The sequence below is a fragment of the Ambystoma mexicanum genome, chromosome 12 (genome assembly GCF_040938575.1).
Source record: "Ambystoma mexicanum isolate Mex_15411 chromosome 12, UKY_AmexF1_1, whole genome shotgun sequence".
NCBI lineage: Eukaryota > Metazoa > Chordata > Amphibia > Caudata > Ambystomatidae > Ambystoma > Ambystoma mexicanum.
Genome location: NC_090936.1, coordinates 576,351,336 through 576,368,846, shown reverse-complemented (window position 1 = coordinate 576,368,846; position 17,511 = coordinate 576,351,336). Strand labels below are relative to the sequence as shown.

Below are 17,511 nucleotides of genomic sequence, written 5' to 3'. Positions count from 1 at the left end.
GCAGATTGGATTTTTGCCTATGGTTGTTAAACATTGGAGCCCATACAACTTTGGTGCAGAAGATCCAATCTAATCTGCATGTTGTCTCCATTGTTGTACCAAAAGGCTTTGCACATCTTTTCCTTTCGTTATTTCGAGTGCAAAGCCCCATGTACATGTTTGGTGAAATTCATACTGAATCGAACACAGTTGTAAAAGTAAGCAAACACACTAAAAAGAAAAGCGCTTGTTGGTAGTCCATAAAATCAATTCCCCCTTAAAATCGGGAGGATGTTCCTCTGCCGTGTGGCCTTATACAGTGGGCAAAAGAACACAAAATGTGCCACATCTTCCACTGCCCTTGGATTGCGCTTGCACCCAGACGGCTCTTCTGCCTTTGTTCCATTCACTGGGTTCGCTATTTAATGGTGAATCTGAATGTTGCTGTCGGAGCAAGTATGCTTGTGTGTCCCAGGATAGAATGGGTGCCCAACCCCCAAGGTTTTGCACATGGTGCAAAGATCCCTGCAACTCATTTTGCCTTCTACCAGCAACAAATGGTGCTTTTGAAGGAAGGGCTAATGTGGCTTCTGCAGATTTACTCATTCAGGCAGTCCTATTCCTGACTGTGTAGTCTCTTGGGCGGGACTGGTGTATGTGGTTCTATTAGTCCATCTGAGTCCTCGCCCTAGTTTGGTGCACATGCTAGTCTGAAGTGTAGACACTTGTACATTTATGTTCTGCACCACAGTTAATCTGGGGGAAAGGTTGAGACTTGTGTGGAAGAGGATAACCAAATTATTATTATTTTAAAAATAAAAGTGGGTGACCCTAGGTTGGCAGGCCACTTGAAAGGGATGGATATGAAATTCCAGTTTCCAGCAACAGACCCTTGGCTATGGCCTCATTCAAACGGATATCTTTCCTCCTCTGATACATGATGTAAACACTGGGACATGTGGCTGCTTAGGGTATTTCTCGGGCGCAGACAGATTGTGTATCGGCATACATTCGGAACTGTATCTGATCTTCCCCGAGCATCCGGGTCAGTCTATTAATGCAGATCATGGCGAGTTGGAGAGAAAACTTGGTTCCGTTAGGTACTCTGTATGCTACCTTCGTAGGACAAAAATGTTGCTGATGCACAATTTTTGGAGAGATGGGATCCGATCAATTCGAAGGCATTTCCAGATAACCTGTTTAAGCATTTTGAGGAGAACAGCGTGATCAACAGTATCCATAGTTGCTGTAACGCGATCGAGTATCAGGGTGACGTGTTGGAATTCATTATCAGTGATCAGGTGTTCTTTCCCTGAAGTGTGCTGGGGTGGTTGGTGTTCCTCTCAGGTCTGAAGGATGATTGATATAATCAAGATGTTAGTTTTGTTCCACATAGTCTTGCAGTTTTGTATCTTCCCTTTCCTAGGATTTTGCTTGAGAAGTTTGGCCCGTAAACTACCAAGATCCTCAGGTCAGATCTTAGTTTTTTCAGCACGGTCACGATCATTACATGTTTCATAGGGGTAGAGCCAATACTTACTGTGGGGCTGCATTAATCATACGAGTGGTATTAGACGTTTGGAAGGATCGTTTCATTAACGATTCTGGCTATGGGGCAATTGTGGTTTTTAAAAAATATTTATTATTTTTTTTTAATAAACTTTGAAAAATGTTGTGTTTTTCCAGTTCAGTAATCCTTTTCATTTCACAATTGTAAAGGTTATGGAAATTGAACGCAGTGAAATGGGGCGGTCTGAGGATGGTTACAAATGGATTACTGACATTAGTATCCTTGTATTAAAAATCTTCACAGTACAATGTGTTTGTTTTTAATGCTATCTAGATTTGCATGGTAAAGCATGCCTGTGTAGCCTGGCCTACAGTCATCTGATAGCCGCCTAGGTCTTTCCGTATTATTTTATTTTTTTCTTTGCCTTTGACACTCTAAGCTGCGTCTTTCTGTTTATTCGGCTCGGTCTCACCTCTACCATTTGTTTCTTCATTTGATTCCTGATGTGCTTTTATTTGCTGTCTTTGCGAGAGCAATTTATCCAAACAAATGATGCTGTTATAGCAATCTCACTGGGTCTGCGATGATCAGTAGGTGAGCATCCACAGTTTTGCAGTTCAAGTTTTCCCATTTTTATATTTTGGACATTTGTACTGATTGGGATGAAGCAATGCCCGGGTAGATTTCAAGGGAGGTGGACCGTGCAAATCCAGTTTTAACTGAAACCTGGTTTTGGGACGGGTGGGTGATTGGGGTGGGCGTTTAGTCCGATCAGAGGTCGTACACAAGTTAAAGCATATGCCCTGCCTTGTATCCTCGGCCAGACACTACTTGGCCTCATCCAAAAGCCTATTCTTCATTAAATCAATTGCAAGGTTGCCTTCAGCTCTGTCCTCGCTTGGATTGAAGCCTCCTACTGTAATTCATGATCTCAGGAAGAAGATGGCTTTGTTTGGATTCGCACCGATGACGTAATCGGTCTTGTAATGAACCTTATTTTGCATGTTTAAGATAATGGTTGCTTAAAGCATAGAGATGTGTAGCTGGAAAAACAGTGTTTTTTCATCCTCTGAAGTTTTGCGACGCTAAGCAATATTTAGACTGCATTTATCTTCCAACGTGAATTCTTTTTCTTCGGCTTTTTTTTAATATATCTTGTGAAACAGATTAATAGGTTTTCACAACTCCTGTTATAGGTTTTCACAACTCGTGTTATGTGATTGATGTGGTTCATCCCAGCACCCATGTCTCGTCACTTTTGTAACTGGCTACCCACTGCACTATGTCTGCATTGACCGCTTTAGCCCAATGCTTAACTCTCTACTTTCCTTCACACGTTGCCAACTTATAATGTAGCGGGAAGAAGTATGTTCTGCACTATTTTTTGTTTTCAAGGCATTTACTGCGACACATTTAAGTGTTAACTGATTTTCTATGCTTTTAGTATGCGTCTGTAGCCAATATTCTGATGCTAGTTCTGTGAAGTAAAATCATAAACTAGAATCTGGGTATGCAAGTATTTTTTTCCACTTTTTTTTATTTTTTATTGGTTTACAACTGGAGAAATTGTATTTTTCAACTCTGGGTGACCAGCAAGTAATTGTTCTGACCCACCATATACACCTGGCTTTCATGGGCCTGTACCACTGTTTGGTTCAACCAAACCATCATAAGATTTTCATGGACTGGCCAAGGCCTGCTCTGCATCGCTTTTCCTTTGTGACCCAAATAGCACATTGATTGAAAGAGTTGCTATTATGTAGGTCCCACTGACTAGCTTCTAATGTTGCAATAAAATGTCCTTCTGTAGATACGATTCATGTGATAAAAGGTGATAAAGTGATTACTAATGGATCTGTAGAAATTCTTTTGAAGCACGCCGTTGGGAGCTTCAATCAGCCTCCTCTGGGAGCCTTGAAGGCATCTGTGCACAACAGAGGAGGTGAATGGATGTGGAGGTAGGCACCGGTTGAAACTGGAATTCATGGAGCCGTAGCTGTATGTACCTCTTGGGTGTCGATTTATTGCCCAGTAGTTGCACATCGCAACTTGGGGAGCTATTCACGTTGAGCAGGGGAGTTGCTAGGTCTGGAAAAGACCCGGGGCTAAGTTGATGTTGGAACTGTTGGGACTGGGGGCTAGCTAGTCTTTTGGCTGTAGCTCCTGAGATTCTATCCAGGGCTACAACCAAAAGCTCAGGGGCTATAGCCCCCTTAGCCCCCCCTAGCAACGCCCCTGACGTTGAGTCTCATGAAAGAGTTCTTGGAATAGTCTACATTTAATGGAGCACTTTAAAAACATAAATGTGCAGCACAAGATGATTCCAAATGTTGGGAGGCAGATGAACACATCATCCATAGTGTCTGCCCTACCCCCCAATCCAATACATCACAGGTGAGGCGCATTACTTGGACAACCATAAGCCCCTTATCTCAGGCAGGTATAACAAGACCCAGACAATCTAAGCTGAGATGCACACGCTAGATGCAAATGCAATAGACACAAAGTAGATGTGCAGGATACATGAAGAACATGTACACCATGTAAAAAGTGCATTTAGTGAAGCTGTGAGTGCCACAGACACAATATAGAAATGGGGCAGCCAGGCCTTCAGAAAACTCAGGCTGAATCTGCAGAAATGTAGAGCTGGACAGAGCTCAATAAGTAGTTGGCAGTTACTGCCAAGGACAGAAGGCGATGTTGTATGGAAACAGCAGATCAAAGTCATGAGATGGTGATTCCTAAGACATAGGCGGGTATCGCTCCAATTATTCAAGCATGCAAGAGCACAACCAACCCTTTTATTTATTTTTGCATTTGTATAGCGCACATACAGCCCAAAGGCATTGCGGCACTGTTACTTGTGGCAGTCTTAGTTACAACAGGGTTACGTACATGTGAAGATGAACTGATCCACCAGACCGAATAACATAATTCAGGTATACAGAAGTACACTTAGGGTTAGAGAACATTATACCCTTGTATACAATCGTTTAGATGCAGATTTCAGCGGAAGACATATTGTGCAGGTGTCCAGGTATGCTATTCTCGGTGTGAGAACAGGTGGAGTTCCTGTCTTGGGTGAGTTTTAGTTAAAGAGCATAGGTTTAATTGCTTTACGGAATGCTAGGTGGGAGACTTCTGCTCGCAAGGGTGGTGGTAGCACATTCCATTGTAGCGCTGCTAGGTATTGGAAGCTGGCCCCACCTGCTCTGGCTCTTTACTCTAGGGATCGTGAGCATGTTTGCATAAGGGGTTCTAGTCGATCTGGTGGGGTGAATTCTCTGAGGTAAGGTGGAGCAGTGAGGTGGATGCACTTGTGGGTGAGGGCAAGTGCTTTAAAGAGGACTCTTTCTCTTACTGGGAGCCAGTATGCGTGTTTCCTAGCTGCCATGATGTGCTCTTTCTTGGGTATTCCAGTGGCTGCTCTTAGAGCGCTGTTTTGTATAGTTTGGAGTTTAGTCATGTTTTAGTAGAGGTGCCTAGGAACAGTGCATTACAGTAGCCCAGTCTTGATCCTGTGATGGCTCTGGCAAATTGTGATGCAGTCATCCTTAGATAGGAAGGGTCTGGCTGCTGTCAGCAGATTGGCATGGTAAGCTGATGTTGAGGCGATGGTGTTCACTTGCCTAGTCATCGTTCGGTTCGAGTCCAGATAGACTCAAATGTTTTTACTGAATTTGCCACTGGGATGTTAATGCTGTCAATCGTAAAGTGACTGAATTGGGAGTCAATGTTCTTAAGTGTCTCCTTGGAGCCAACTATGAGTAGCTCAGTTTTGTCTGAGTTGAGGCATAGGCCATTAGCTGCCATCCATGCTTGAATCATGTTGTATATGTGGTTAAGTGTCTTTGAGTCAGTGTCATAGTCTTCTGTTAGGGCGAGGAGGATCTAGGTATCGTCAGCGTAATTCGTGTACGAGATACCCAGGGAGACAAGGATGAGGTAGAGGGGTTGTGTGAAAATGCTGTAAAGGGTGGGCGATATACATGAGCCTTGTGGGACGCCGCATAGGATAATGGTGGGTGAGGCTGAAGCAAGGTCTGAGAAAACTTGCATGGTCCTCCCTTGCAGGTAGGAGGCGATCCAGGCGGTGGCATTAGGGGGGAGGTTGGCTGTAGTGGAGAGGTGGTGGCAAAGGACTTAGTGGTCGATGAGGTCGAATGCTGCTGATAGGTCGAGGAGGAGGAGAGAGGGTTTCCCTTTGTCTCTCGCATCACCCTTGTTAGCCGAAGGCCATGGCTCAGTGAACCAAAAGGACCCCATGGAGAATATGACCTCAGAGACAGCAGAAATAAAGACCTACTCAATAATGGCTTAAATTCCAATAAATCGGAGGCAATTCCACTTCACACAGTCCTCTAGCACGTGCCTTATAATTGGGGGGTGGGGTGGCACACTGGCCATTCATTAGCTGCCAGCAGAAGATGGGACACCTGTGGTTCTCCCTAAAAGCACAAAGACCAATGTCAACAAGGAGATGGCCTGAGCTCATGGTGTAAGGAATTACGGATGGTAATTTCTTTAATGAGGAAAAGGCCGTTCATGAGCCTGTCCCCATACTACCCATTTGGCGCATACCTCGACCTGTCAAAATGTCCAAGGTTGTTTAGCCAGAAGACAACCAATCTAATCCCTTAGTGTCATGCTGCACACCATGTAGAATGCCACCCAATTAGTTTCCTAGAAGTGATGTATTTTTACTTTTATCAATATTGGGATGGTCTCAGAAGGGGCCATCAGATCTCATTTACCCAACTATCTCTGTATCCCCTATATGATCTATATGTAGCCACATCCCTTAACCAATCCCCATTCCCAGTAGCTTTTATGATGTATGTTGCAAGAGATGATGCGTCAAAGGTACTTAAGATATTTTGTATGATTTCGGGGAGAGACTCAAGATTTTGATGCTTGTATGCTGGCCCTGCTTTATTTGGATGTGCATAAAGCTGAACTTTGCCGTGCACATTGCCACTCCGCCATTGAGTTTGGCTTGGAGTAATTCCAGTACCTCTGACATACCTGGAACTTCTGGATCCACTTAACAAAAGATATACAGATATTGAGAAAATGTACTTTTATACAGTGATTTTTAACATTACGAGATGGACATAGTCCCTTGGGGTGCCTAAAAGATGGTGAAATATGCTTTTATTTGCACCTGATTTGTTTCTGTTGATTGCTCTCAGCCTCTTTTATGTTGCTTTACATTGCTTTACGCTTTTCTTCCTCTGTTGTGTTCTTCTTGCTTGCTGCTACCTCTACTAGGGATTACCCATTTTTGCCACTACATTCATAATCTGGTTCTGTGACTATGATTTCTATAGTGCTCTACTGTTGCTACATTTTGATCTATGCCATTTACTTGCTGCAAAGGTTCTAGATTGCATTTTCACCGATCATGATTTAAATGGCCTTTTAAGTGAATCTTAATACAAATTCCCAGAGAGTCGGTGTCTGAATGGAATATTTGTGTGTCACTAGTTTGCTCAGGGAGTGGGGGTTGTTGGTATCAAGCTAACCACCCATTCCTAGACTATACCCAGGAGCAGAGAGGTCCCAGCAATTTCAAGCCCTGTACACTATGGAGAAAAGAATTCTAAGACACAAACGCATGTTTAACGTTTGATCACCTTTATCTTCCTGGTTGGATTATCATTATGTGGTTGCACTTTATAGCAGATCTGATCTGCGTCCTGGTCATCTGCTTACTATTGAGCATTTCGGTGCTGGACTGCCCTTGTGAGTATGGTCAAAGACTGATATGCAAATTGATAGTTCTCCTCTGAAGGGTACAGTGAGCTGAAACGTGGTTGTGGACCCTCCTGAGAGGAATACATTCCATACGAGAGGGTATTTGACCCATGTCCGTCCTCAGTAGAGGGGCTCCCACATGCTTGTTTACTATTGATGCAATGCCTTGTCTGGGGTGTTTCATTAATTTATTCAGAACCACTCCAGTATTGATATGAAGGCACTACTACAGGTTCAAGGGGCAGTAGCTCCCTGGCCCCCCCCCGTCATTGGAGGGGTTCTCCCCATTTGCATCATCCATGAAAGGAGCATCTCTGTAACCAAGAAGGATAGTGCTGGATTTTTAGCCTCACTTTTTTTTTAACTTCTATTTTCTTTCCTTTTTTCCCTCACCAGTTTATCCTGACAGGAGCAGTTGCCATCCATAGCGAAAGACGTGCTAGCTGTTTCTGGGTAAGTGAATCGCACCTGCTCCTGTTTGCACCTGCCTCTAACCATGTCCAAAATCTTAACTTCTCTGTTTTGGTGAAACTGCCTTTGCCATCCCATACTCTACAAAATACCTATACAATAGCTATACTTGACTCCATCTTTGTTTAGGAGTAGTCTTGGAACCATTGACCTTGCTGTAACCTGTTTGTTTCAGAACTGCTTTATCACAGTGGCTTCTTGGGGTGAGTATTGAGGTAAAGCAGAAGTGTAGGTAGAGTTGAAGGCTTTGTGGTTTGTCTGAACATTACCTTGGAGGAAGTTAAATTTACAGTAGAAGCGTGTTTGTTAGTGAGGATCAGAACAGAGCCCGATAATTGCCCCAACGTCTAAATTGAGGAACTGACGGCCCAATGAGTGGAGGAGATCAAAGGGTGATTTTAGCAGAAAGAAAATGTCAAATTTAGTGCAGACATTGGTAGACCATGCAAAGTTTTAAATGTTGCACTCCTTGCTTAATGAGAAGCCAGTAAAGTTTGACATGGAACAGATAAGCAGAGCGATGGCAGATTGTAGGTTAGACGGATGTGGAGTTCTGCAGGATTTGAAGGGAGCCCCATATGTATAGCATTGAGGCCGGCGTTGTATTTGAATCGAAGGCTGAAGAGGGCAGGATCTGGGCTGAAGTGGTGAAAGGGATAACTGGTGCCAGCTGGAAGTGAAGACATGGTTCATGTTTGAAAACGGAGACTGGACTTTAGTGAATTTTAGCCACAGGGACTGGCATGGGACAACAGCCGTGGTCTTATTTTTTTGTATATATATTTTTTTTTTAGTTTAAGGGAGTTGTTGCTCATAACAAAAGATGGCATACTTGCATGGCAAAACGCGAGGCTGTGTCTTAGCTCTCTGTCCAAACTGACCAGGAGCTGGGTGCGATCATTGTAAGTATAGGAAGTGAATCCATAATGGTCGATTAGAATGGCAAGAGGTTAAACTTGAAAGTTGTGGTTGGAGGATAGTTGGGGGCCGTGGGAAACCACCCAACAATGGAATATGCAGAAGAGGAATAACTCCAGTATAGAGCACAAGAGTGAAGAGATGCAGGCCATCCCATTTCGTCCACGGAGCAGAGAACCAAGGAAATGTTAACATAGCGTGTACAGTTCTAGAAATGAGGGGTTGATCACAAACTGTCTACCAATGGTCTATGGAGCTCTTCTGCATAGTTATCTGGGTTGGTGAGAACCTGATTTGATACATGATGACTCCTAACTGTCTTTCACAATATGACCGGATTTATATAGCCGAAAAGCTGGCCTTCGTGGGCTCTTTGTACTGGCTGCAATAGTGTTTTGCCTGCTATAAAACCGGTTTGAGGCTGGCCAGGTCTGAAGAAACCGTGGCTTTAGGAGCGCAAATGGATAATTTAGAGGAGCTAAGGGATAACTAGCAGGAGAGCTCCATCATAGGTCATTAGAAGAGGAAGGAATGTTGCAGGAGAAGCCTGATATTCAACAGTCGGGCTCTTTCCAGGGATGAATAGAAAATAACAGAAGAGTCTGGTCTACAGACTAGGCGTCTAGAGGTTTACAACTGTGGTCCAACAAGTCTAGGTGGATGCAGTGCCGCCTACCAAAGATGGAGGCTGAAAATAAGATCTACCGTGTTTCCAGCAGAGTGGTGGGCCCTTAGACCAGCTGTGCAAGATTCAAGAGGTACACATTTTAAGTAACGGATGAGATCATAGGCACAAGTGTTAAAATCTCCAAGCACCACGAGATTGGAAGTGGATGTTGCTAGGATGGGAGCGGCCATCTGCAAGAGCATTGGAATTGAGGGCCCGATCACAGAGGGAGGGGGATAAACTAGAACAATCAAAACGGAGGAAAATGCAGAATGCAAGAGTTTGGCAGCTGCAACCTTTTTGCGTTGGTAAATTCAATGGGACAAATTAAATATTTGGGGGCTCGACTAGGATTACTCAAAACTATTTCAGAATCCTGGGAGGATAGCAGTAGCTTCAAAGTTCTGAAGAGTTATGAAGTAGTTTCTGTGACAAAAACTAGGTCGTAACCTTCCAAGAGAAGGTGATGAATCTGAGGCATGCTTGGGGATGGAGCGAGCAGTGACAAAGGCAGCACTAAAGGAAGAGAGCAGGAGTTGAAGTCACTTATGGTAGAAAGTAGATATCGCAGGGTGATAGAAAGATGGGGTGCCAAGACCTTGATTTCTCCTAAATAAGGCAGTGGAGTGGGTACAGGGGGGTGGGAGGTAGGGCATGCACAAGGAAAAAAAGTATGACAAAGTGCGATGGCAACAGACCAGAATTTGAAGTGTAGATGAGTTGAGAAAGGCAGTGAGACTTTCTAAAGATGGCAGCTTGTACCTTGATGTGCACCCATGCTTTGCCATTTGTGCATCTTGGGCATGTCCCCTAATCTGCCAGTAAATGAAGGAGCTGGTATAATCTCTTCCCTTTCCCAGTATCGTCATCTCAACCTGACTGATGTAGTTCCTTCCCCAGGTGCCTCCACTAACCTGTGCAAGAAATTAATCTATCTCCCATTTGCTCAGATATTTTTCATAATCTGCCATCCCCCCACCTTCTGAAATCCTAGAATTTCCCAGTGGTTAGCTGGATCTGCCTTCCCCTCCTCATTTGATACTGTAGCTGCCCCCCTCCTTTTTGGTGACTCCAACCCCAAATCGAGGTGGAATGGAGATTCAGAGTTCCTATCCCCTATTGCCCCCTATTGTTCAGCGGTATCTTCCTCCAACCATTGCGACTCTTTGCATCTGTTGAAACCTCACTTCTGAACTCTCGCCTTCAATGTGCTGCACTAGCTCTGTGCATAATGTCCAGATTTGTCACTTCTGAAACAGGTTTCCTGTGCAGAGGAAATATAATGAACCTCTTGGAAAATACATAAGCGTTGTTTTGACGATTTGCCACAGAAGGCAATCCTGTTCTGTTGGTTGGGTATGATGGTAATAAACGAAATGCCTAAAAGCAAAAATGGTGTTTGCCTGTTGAGACAGGTTTTTCTAAACTCCAGTCAGGGGCTTTATAAAACTATCCTAGGGGCAGTACAGAAGCTGCAACTCTTAGTATAGACCTATACTACATAATTTGGTAGCGTGGACGGATTAGTCTGGCTTATCTTTGGAGGGAGAGAGGGGCTGTAGATGGTTACAAAGAACTTGCACCATATATATATGGTCCAAATAAACCCTTACAACCTGAATTTTAAACATAAAGGTTTATTAGCCAAATAATTCTTCAGAAGGGTAAGTACTATTGGAAGTCATAAACGCATTATTAAAACAAACACAATGCTTGTTAAGTAAACCAAAGCATAGACTACATTTAGAATAGCCGCAAGCAGTTCAAGGTGAGTAATACCTAGTGTTAGACATTTAAAATGTCGGTATGCTATTCAAGGGGAGTAAAACATTAGTACAGTGTTCGAATGGAAGTAGGCAATTCAAGGTAAGCAGAACCTCTTAGTAGTAGACTGTTACTTATTCAGTTTCTATAATACACCAACATTACTTTTTAGAATAATGAAACGCAATTCCAAGGGAAGCAAGAATTTATGAATTAAGAAGGGCAGTATGCACTTCAAGGTTAAGTAAGAACTCTGTATACACATTTAGAATAGCAGTATGCTATGCCAGGTGGGTAAGGCTCTTTAGGTAATATATTATATTCCGGGGCCACACTTTACTTTTCAGAATAGTGGAACACAATTCTAAGGTAAGCAAGAACTCTTAAGACTTATTCTGCAGTTCAAGGTAAGCAGAACTTAGTGTTACACATTTAGGATGGCAATATGCCAATCAAGCTGAGTAAAATGCTATGGTAGTAAATCCTTATATGTATTCTATTTCAGGAATAGGTAGGTACTCCAATGTTACTTTGCGACACAGTTCAAAGGCAAGTAAATAACGGTGTATACTTTTCCAAATGGCATTCTTTTTCTGGACTAAAAATTACAATACTAACACATAGCAAGTACATACTTTCAACACTTTTTATAGTTTCTCTGCAGATGCCTTCTACTTGGGAAGTCCTTCCCTATTCTAGGGCATGAGTGTTCTCTGAGACAGGTCAGGATAAGACTGAATTGAAGGAAAGAGTTCCAGAGGATCTTTGGTCAGACAAGTATGTTTCAGTGTCCATTCAGCACTCCAGCTCGTGGTTGCAGAGTGTTGTCAGTTTGCAGCCCAGCAAGGTCCCAGCTTGTCTTGCAATGGCTGAAAAGGCAGGTTTTAAGACCAATTGGTCCCACCGTCTATGGGTCGGAGTAATCCTCTTCTGACTCCTGTCACATCAATGAGGGGGTCAGCACAGGCAGCAGTCACACAGCGAGCATCTGCGGTCGCTGGAAGTAGCTATAGCAGCCATCTCCATTGGATTCGGCTCCAGTGGTAGACTTTTCTTCAGCTTCCAGATCCAGGCTATTTTATACAGCATCCCACACTCATTCTCTGCAAACGCTCCCTGCAGTGTATAGAAAGGGATGGGTGGCTGTTAAATGAGTGGGGGACTGGATTTGTTTCCGGCACACCAGAAAAGGCACAGGTGAGTAGAGTTTCAGGCCACTCTGGAGCCTCTATGGGCTACACAAAGGGTTCCTGCCGAAGACAAAGGTACAACCAGGGCCACCTCCACCACCCCAAACACCCCTTCCCCAACTAGTACAGCAGAAGGGCCAAGAAAGGACAATCACACTAAGCATGGTGCAAAAAGAAAGCAGCCACCATTCTAGTAGAATGGTGACCCTTCTGTCAATCACTGTGGCTATAATAAGAGCCTGCGAGTCGATCACACAAGTCATTAAAGTATGTCCGCTACCACCAGCCATAATTGTAAGGGTGTCACTGTAGCAGAAATGTTACAGTATTGGTGAGAAAGGGGATACTTGGCATCTCCCCACCTCAGATGAGGTGGGGTGTGTTCATCTTAGAATATAAAATTTACAGGGAATACAAACCCCTTTCTAGCCTTGAACAGGTGTTCTGCATGGTAAGTCGAGCGAAATTAAAAAGGGAAGCCCAAGGGGGACCTCTGCTACACTGCACAGAAAGTGTTGTGTGCAGTTAAGAATGTAAATGCCCAAAAAGTTATATGGAAGTAGATAAAAAAAGAAAAAAAAAAAAATAATAATAATAATTACTTTACATTTCAAATTTAAGAAAAAGAATCCACAGGCCCAGCAAAACGTGCCTGGGGGGGACTCGCATGTGAAGGTGATTTGGCATATAAATACAAATCTAACTAAACTTTGCCAAAGATAAAATATTGTGTATTACGTTTGCAATGAACATTGTTTTTGGTCTAGTTATCTACATGTATATACATGTATATATCTCTCGTCAATCTGTTTCGCTTGATCTTTTGTGAATATTCCACCATCTAGTGGAAGTTCTACTACAAGTAAAAGAAGCAGCTTGGTGCCAATACCCTTATGTTTTGTATGTATTTATGCTATTGGTACTGTTCTGCAAGTGAAAAAAGAGTCGAGCAACAAGGCCCACATAGCCGATTGAAGACTTTGAAAATCAGACAAATGCATGGTGCCATAAAGATGTACACCAATTTCGGATGTACCCATCTGCCAATTAACCGGGGGTCTGTGTCAATAAGTCATCCCTGACCTTACAGGAAAAGGTCATATTGAGAATTTTTTTAAGGCTAAATTTGTTTTTTGCATGCCCCCTCTTGGCTCGAATACTTCTGTTGCCACACGTACCCACAGGGAGAACTCCATTTAAAGTGTAACTCGTGGTTTCCCAGGGTCAACAACTGTGTGGTTTGCAACAGCTTCTTGCGTAACTACTTCACCGAGGATTGGTGTGATGCTTGCAAAACATTTAAGCAGTGAACTCTGAAGGAACAATGCTGGAAGGTGTACACTATAAAGGCCGCTAAATTTGTCATGCAACACCCAAGGGATATTGAGGTGCATCTGCCAAGGTAGTGGGCTACTCAGACTGCACAGATGGAGGCTCAAAAACTGAAGGGGAAGCCAAGGGATCCAAACCATCGGGCCTGCACCTCCGGAAGCAGCAGCTGAAAAGTCTATGGAGACTCCGGGTGTTCAAAAGGCCGGGTGATCAGTTCAGTCCCAAAGCAAGCGAAAGTGACTACTTGCGTTAGCCCCCAGTTCCAGTGCCAAATCTGTCTACAAATCAGCATCTCAAGATAAATATATAGCCACCACCTAGTCACCCACTACGAAACCAAAACACAGCTCAAATGGGGCAACCCACAAAGCAAAAACTCCCAAAAGGGTGTCAAAGAGGGTGCTGAAAGGAGCACCGAAAAGGCACACAACGCATGCAGTAAAGCACACGGTCACACATGCACTGGGAAAGCAGGCCCAAAAACCTAGATATTTGCAAAAACGCATACAACCCCTGTTGGTGGCATCAAGTCCTCTATGACCATTAAACCAAAAAAACTAGAGGACGATACAAAATGCCATTTAGGGAAATCATTAAGGACCACTGCAAATAACCACTTTCTCAACTTCACTCCAGGAACTAGACCCTTTAGATGAGTGTGAAGAGGAGGATGTTGACATTTACCAGGAGGGAATATATTACCTCTTAGACATAGGCACGACCCCATGGCCAAATGATGTCCTTCATCAAACAATTCCTAACTTTAATCTTCTGCTAGGGAGGGAAGGAAGGCAAAAAGGCACATTAACTAGACATCAACCGAGGTGCCAAGCACATAACCCAGACCAGAAAACACTTTGTCTCCCTGTTGATCATGTATATGATGAGTATCCAGCCGAGAATGATACTCATGAATGCAGTTGAATCACCTGAGCATACAGACCCACCAGATTCTTAAACCAACCTCATCATGGAAGACGAATGCCCAAATGGGCACTCCTTAAGTGTGGCTGTACATTTCAAAATAAACATTCAACAATAGCTTTTTTGATATAGAAGGATTTTCTCAAGGCCCTACTTGAGGAACCCAGTATGTTTTGTGTCGCACCACTGATGAAAACAGTCAAGACCTCTAAAAGCTTCCATGGAGGTGCCAGTCACATATAAGCCTGTCACTATGAGGATCAAAAAGTAGTCCCTCGCTTAGCCGCCTACTGATAGTCAAGTGGCAACCTATATCTTCCTATGAGATCCTGAAAGCATTGTGCAACGGCAACATCTACTCCAAATGCACCCACTGACTGGCAGAACAAAAACACAATTCAGATGGGCAAGCAAATGACCACTTAAGTGCTCTATAATTAGTGTTGCAGTACACCAAGTCAGGCGTTGCCAGTCCCGGCGGGACTCTATGCAGGAACTACTCCAAGAGATGCTTAAGGGTGTACGGACAAAAATCCTAAACCACAATTAAGGTGGGTCGATTGTCATCAAATGTGCATGAGACTGGGCAGACCCTGCAGAGCCTTAAATCATGTTGATGGCTTTGGGTAACCCGTTTTAAATGTGGGGCTCAAGCCGCACTCATTCATAATCCTCTAATGGAGAGTATTTCTTTGTAAATTAAGTAGAGAAAAAGCTAAACGATGAAAAAACGCATCCCACTAAAAGCAATTGGCCTGTTTACAGAATGAGGATATATAATCGTATGGGCAGTGGATCAGCCGATCTCGAGACCTTTGAGTTTCTATTTTCTCATACTCCTTGATGACAACCCCAGTACCAACAGTACCCCAGTACCAACAAGTTCGAGGTTACAAAGGCCAATACCAACACGAGAATCGATCTTGTAGATGCCATGGTAGACCAAGAGGTGGCGCAGTCTCCAAACCATGATCCACACCTGCAGGTTTCTTCCCAATTGACCCCTGTAAGGGGCAGAATTTCCCAAGTTGACCTCGCACGGGAATGTACAACCAAAGACCAATGGGTGTTGTACACCATATAAATGGGCATTGTTTAGTTTCACGCTTTCACACACCATATCCCATACCAAAAAAAGTCAAACGCCTGAACATCTCCAGATGTTGTAAGCAGAGGTTGCAGCACTGTGTCAAAAGAGGGCAATCGAAGAACTTCCTTTTGGGAAGAGGTACAACCAAAGAACAGGTGAGTAATATACCCTTGCATCTATTTTCTGTTAGAATGGCAAAACCGTTTCTAAGGAAAAAAAACTGTTGCATATACTTTTCAGAATGGCAGAACATTTCTAAGTAATACCTTTTGAAATGTTCACACTCAGTTACCAACCAACTTCTTTTGCAAATAAGTAACTTTTAAAAGGCCTGATCCTTAGTAGTCTTTCCCTTATTCTTGGCGCATCAGTGTTCTCAGTGGCATAAGGGGGGGGGGGAATCAGGTCAGGATAGGTTCAGAAGTAGCAAACGTAGTAAGACTGTTAGAACAAGTAAGTACTAGTTGAGCTTCCAGGGGCTTCAGAGAAGACACCCTTGGAGGTTTCCAGCAGTGGGCCTGGGCGAACTGAACGAGAGGCCTCCCAATCACAGAAAACACCTCAAAACTACACAGGAATTAGAGGAGACTTAAGATAAGTAAATACCCAAGCCAGCACAGTACCTCGGCACAGAGGATTTTGCAGCAGGAGGACTTCGCAGCAGGAGGCCTTCACGATCGGCAGCCAAAAACCTGGTCATTGAATTCATTCATTAAGAAAGCAGAAGACTGGACACTGGAAGGACTTTTGCAGCAAAGGTCATGGGAAAGACTCTAGCGAGGTTTTCCTCATTGGATGCAGTTCTGAGGATTTGGCGCCTTTTTCAGGAGCACAGAAGAAGGCAGACTATCGCTGGTCAGATTATAGTTTGCAAGGTCCAGTACTCTGGTTAGTGGACTTTGCAGACTGGGCTTTTGCCTCTGGATATCCAGCTGGATGCCCCTGAGGTTTCGGTGAGATTCGGAATTCCGAAGACTGTGCACCACACAATGGGTCGAGGTCCCAGAGGTCCCAGGGTATGGGGGTATTGCAGCCCCGCAATGTCGCAGGCTGGCGTGGGATGGCTCAAAATGCAGGTCTTGGATCTAGTTGGTCTCACCAGGCTATGACTTGGGGTCGCCGTTTTCGGAGCCCCCAGGTAGATTGAAGGCAGGGCTAAAGCAGGGTCTCCAGTTGCTGGAAATCGCATCAGCCGTGAATTCTTAATCTTCCTCTATGGGTTTGGTTCCAGAGGTCGACTACCTCTGCAGCTTCCAGGTTCGTACTTTTATGCAGGAACCCAGCCAATCAAACAGCCTTGCAACATTCAAACTTAGGGGGGGAGGAGGGGCTGGCTATCCTTTCAGGACAGCCAGTCTCCCAGTTTGAACTGGAATCTCGCACTCCGGCTATAAAATGAAGGGCTGCAGAGCTTTGGACTCCTCCCTTGCTTCCTGTCTTCAGAAGACGCTATGGAGCCTGGGCTGGGAGTCTGGACTCGCGCGGAAGATAAAAATCACACACAGGAATTTCTTGCCATGGATGTTAGAGGAAGGAGCAAGAAAGGATTAGGAACACTGTAAAATGAGCACCCACGGGTGCCTTTAGCAGAGCTGTGCAAACAGCCCACAGTAAAGGTGCACTGAATTAATAAAAAGGTTCATTGCCACTAGCCATTAAAGTTAAGTTTGTCCTTACATAGATGCTAACATTTAAAATGAGAAAGGGGATACTCAGTATGTCCCTAGCACTCCACATAAGGTGGGGGGTGCTGGTCTCACCTAATAAAAAATGTAAAAGGGATCCAAAAATCCTCTTCTAACCTTGGGAACTGTAGTTCTTACAAGGGTTAACCAGAGAAAGTAAAAAATGGAGCCCCTAGCGCAAACCAGCAACAATAGGCACTTATTGCCAAAAAAGTAGTGCAAGA

General features: G+C 43.9%; 1 protein-coding gene across 2 annotated transcripts in view; it reads left to right on the top strand.

Annotated features, from left to right (window-relative positions):
* LOC138513808 (transmembrane protein 176B-like) overlaps positions 1-17,511 on the top strand; it is a 417,665-nt gene that overhangs the window by 389,869 nt on the left and 10,285 nt on the right. For both annotated transcript variants that reach the window (XM_069628909.1, XM_069628908.1), the window contains one exon: positions 7,643-7,699. In XM_069628909.1, the coding sequence (XP_069485010.1) occupies positions 7,643-7,699 (57 nt within the window). The remainder of the gene's footprint in view (positions 1-7,642; positions 7,700-17,511) is intronic.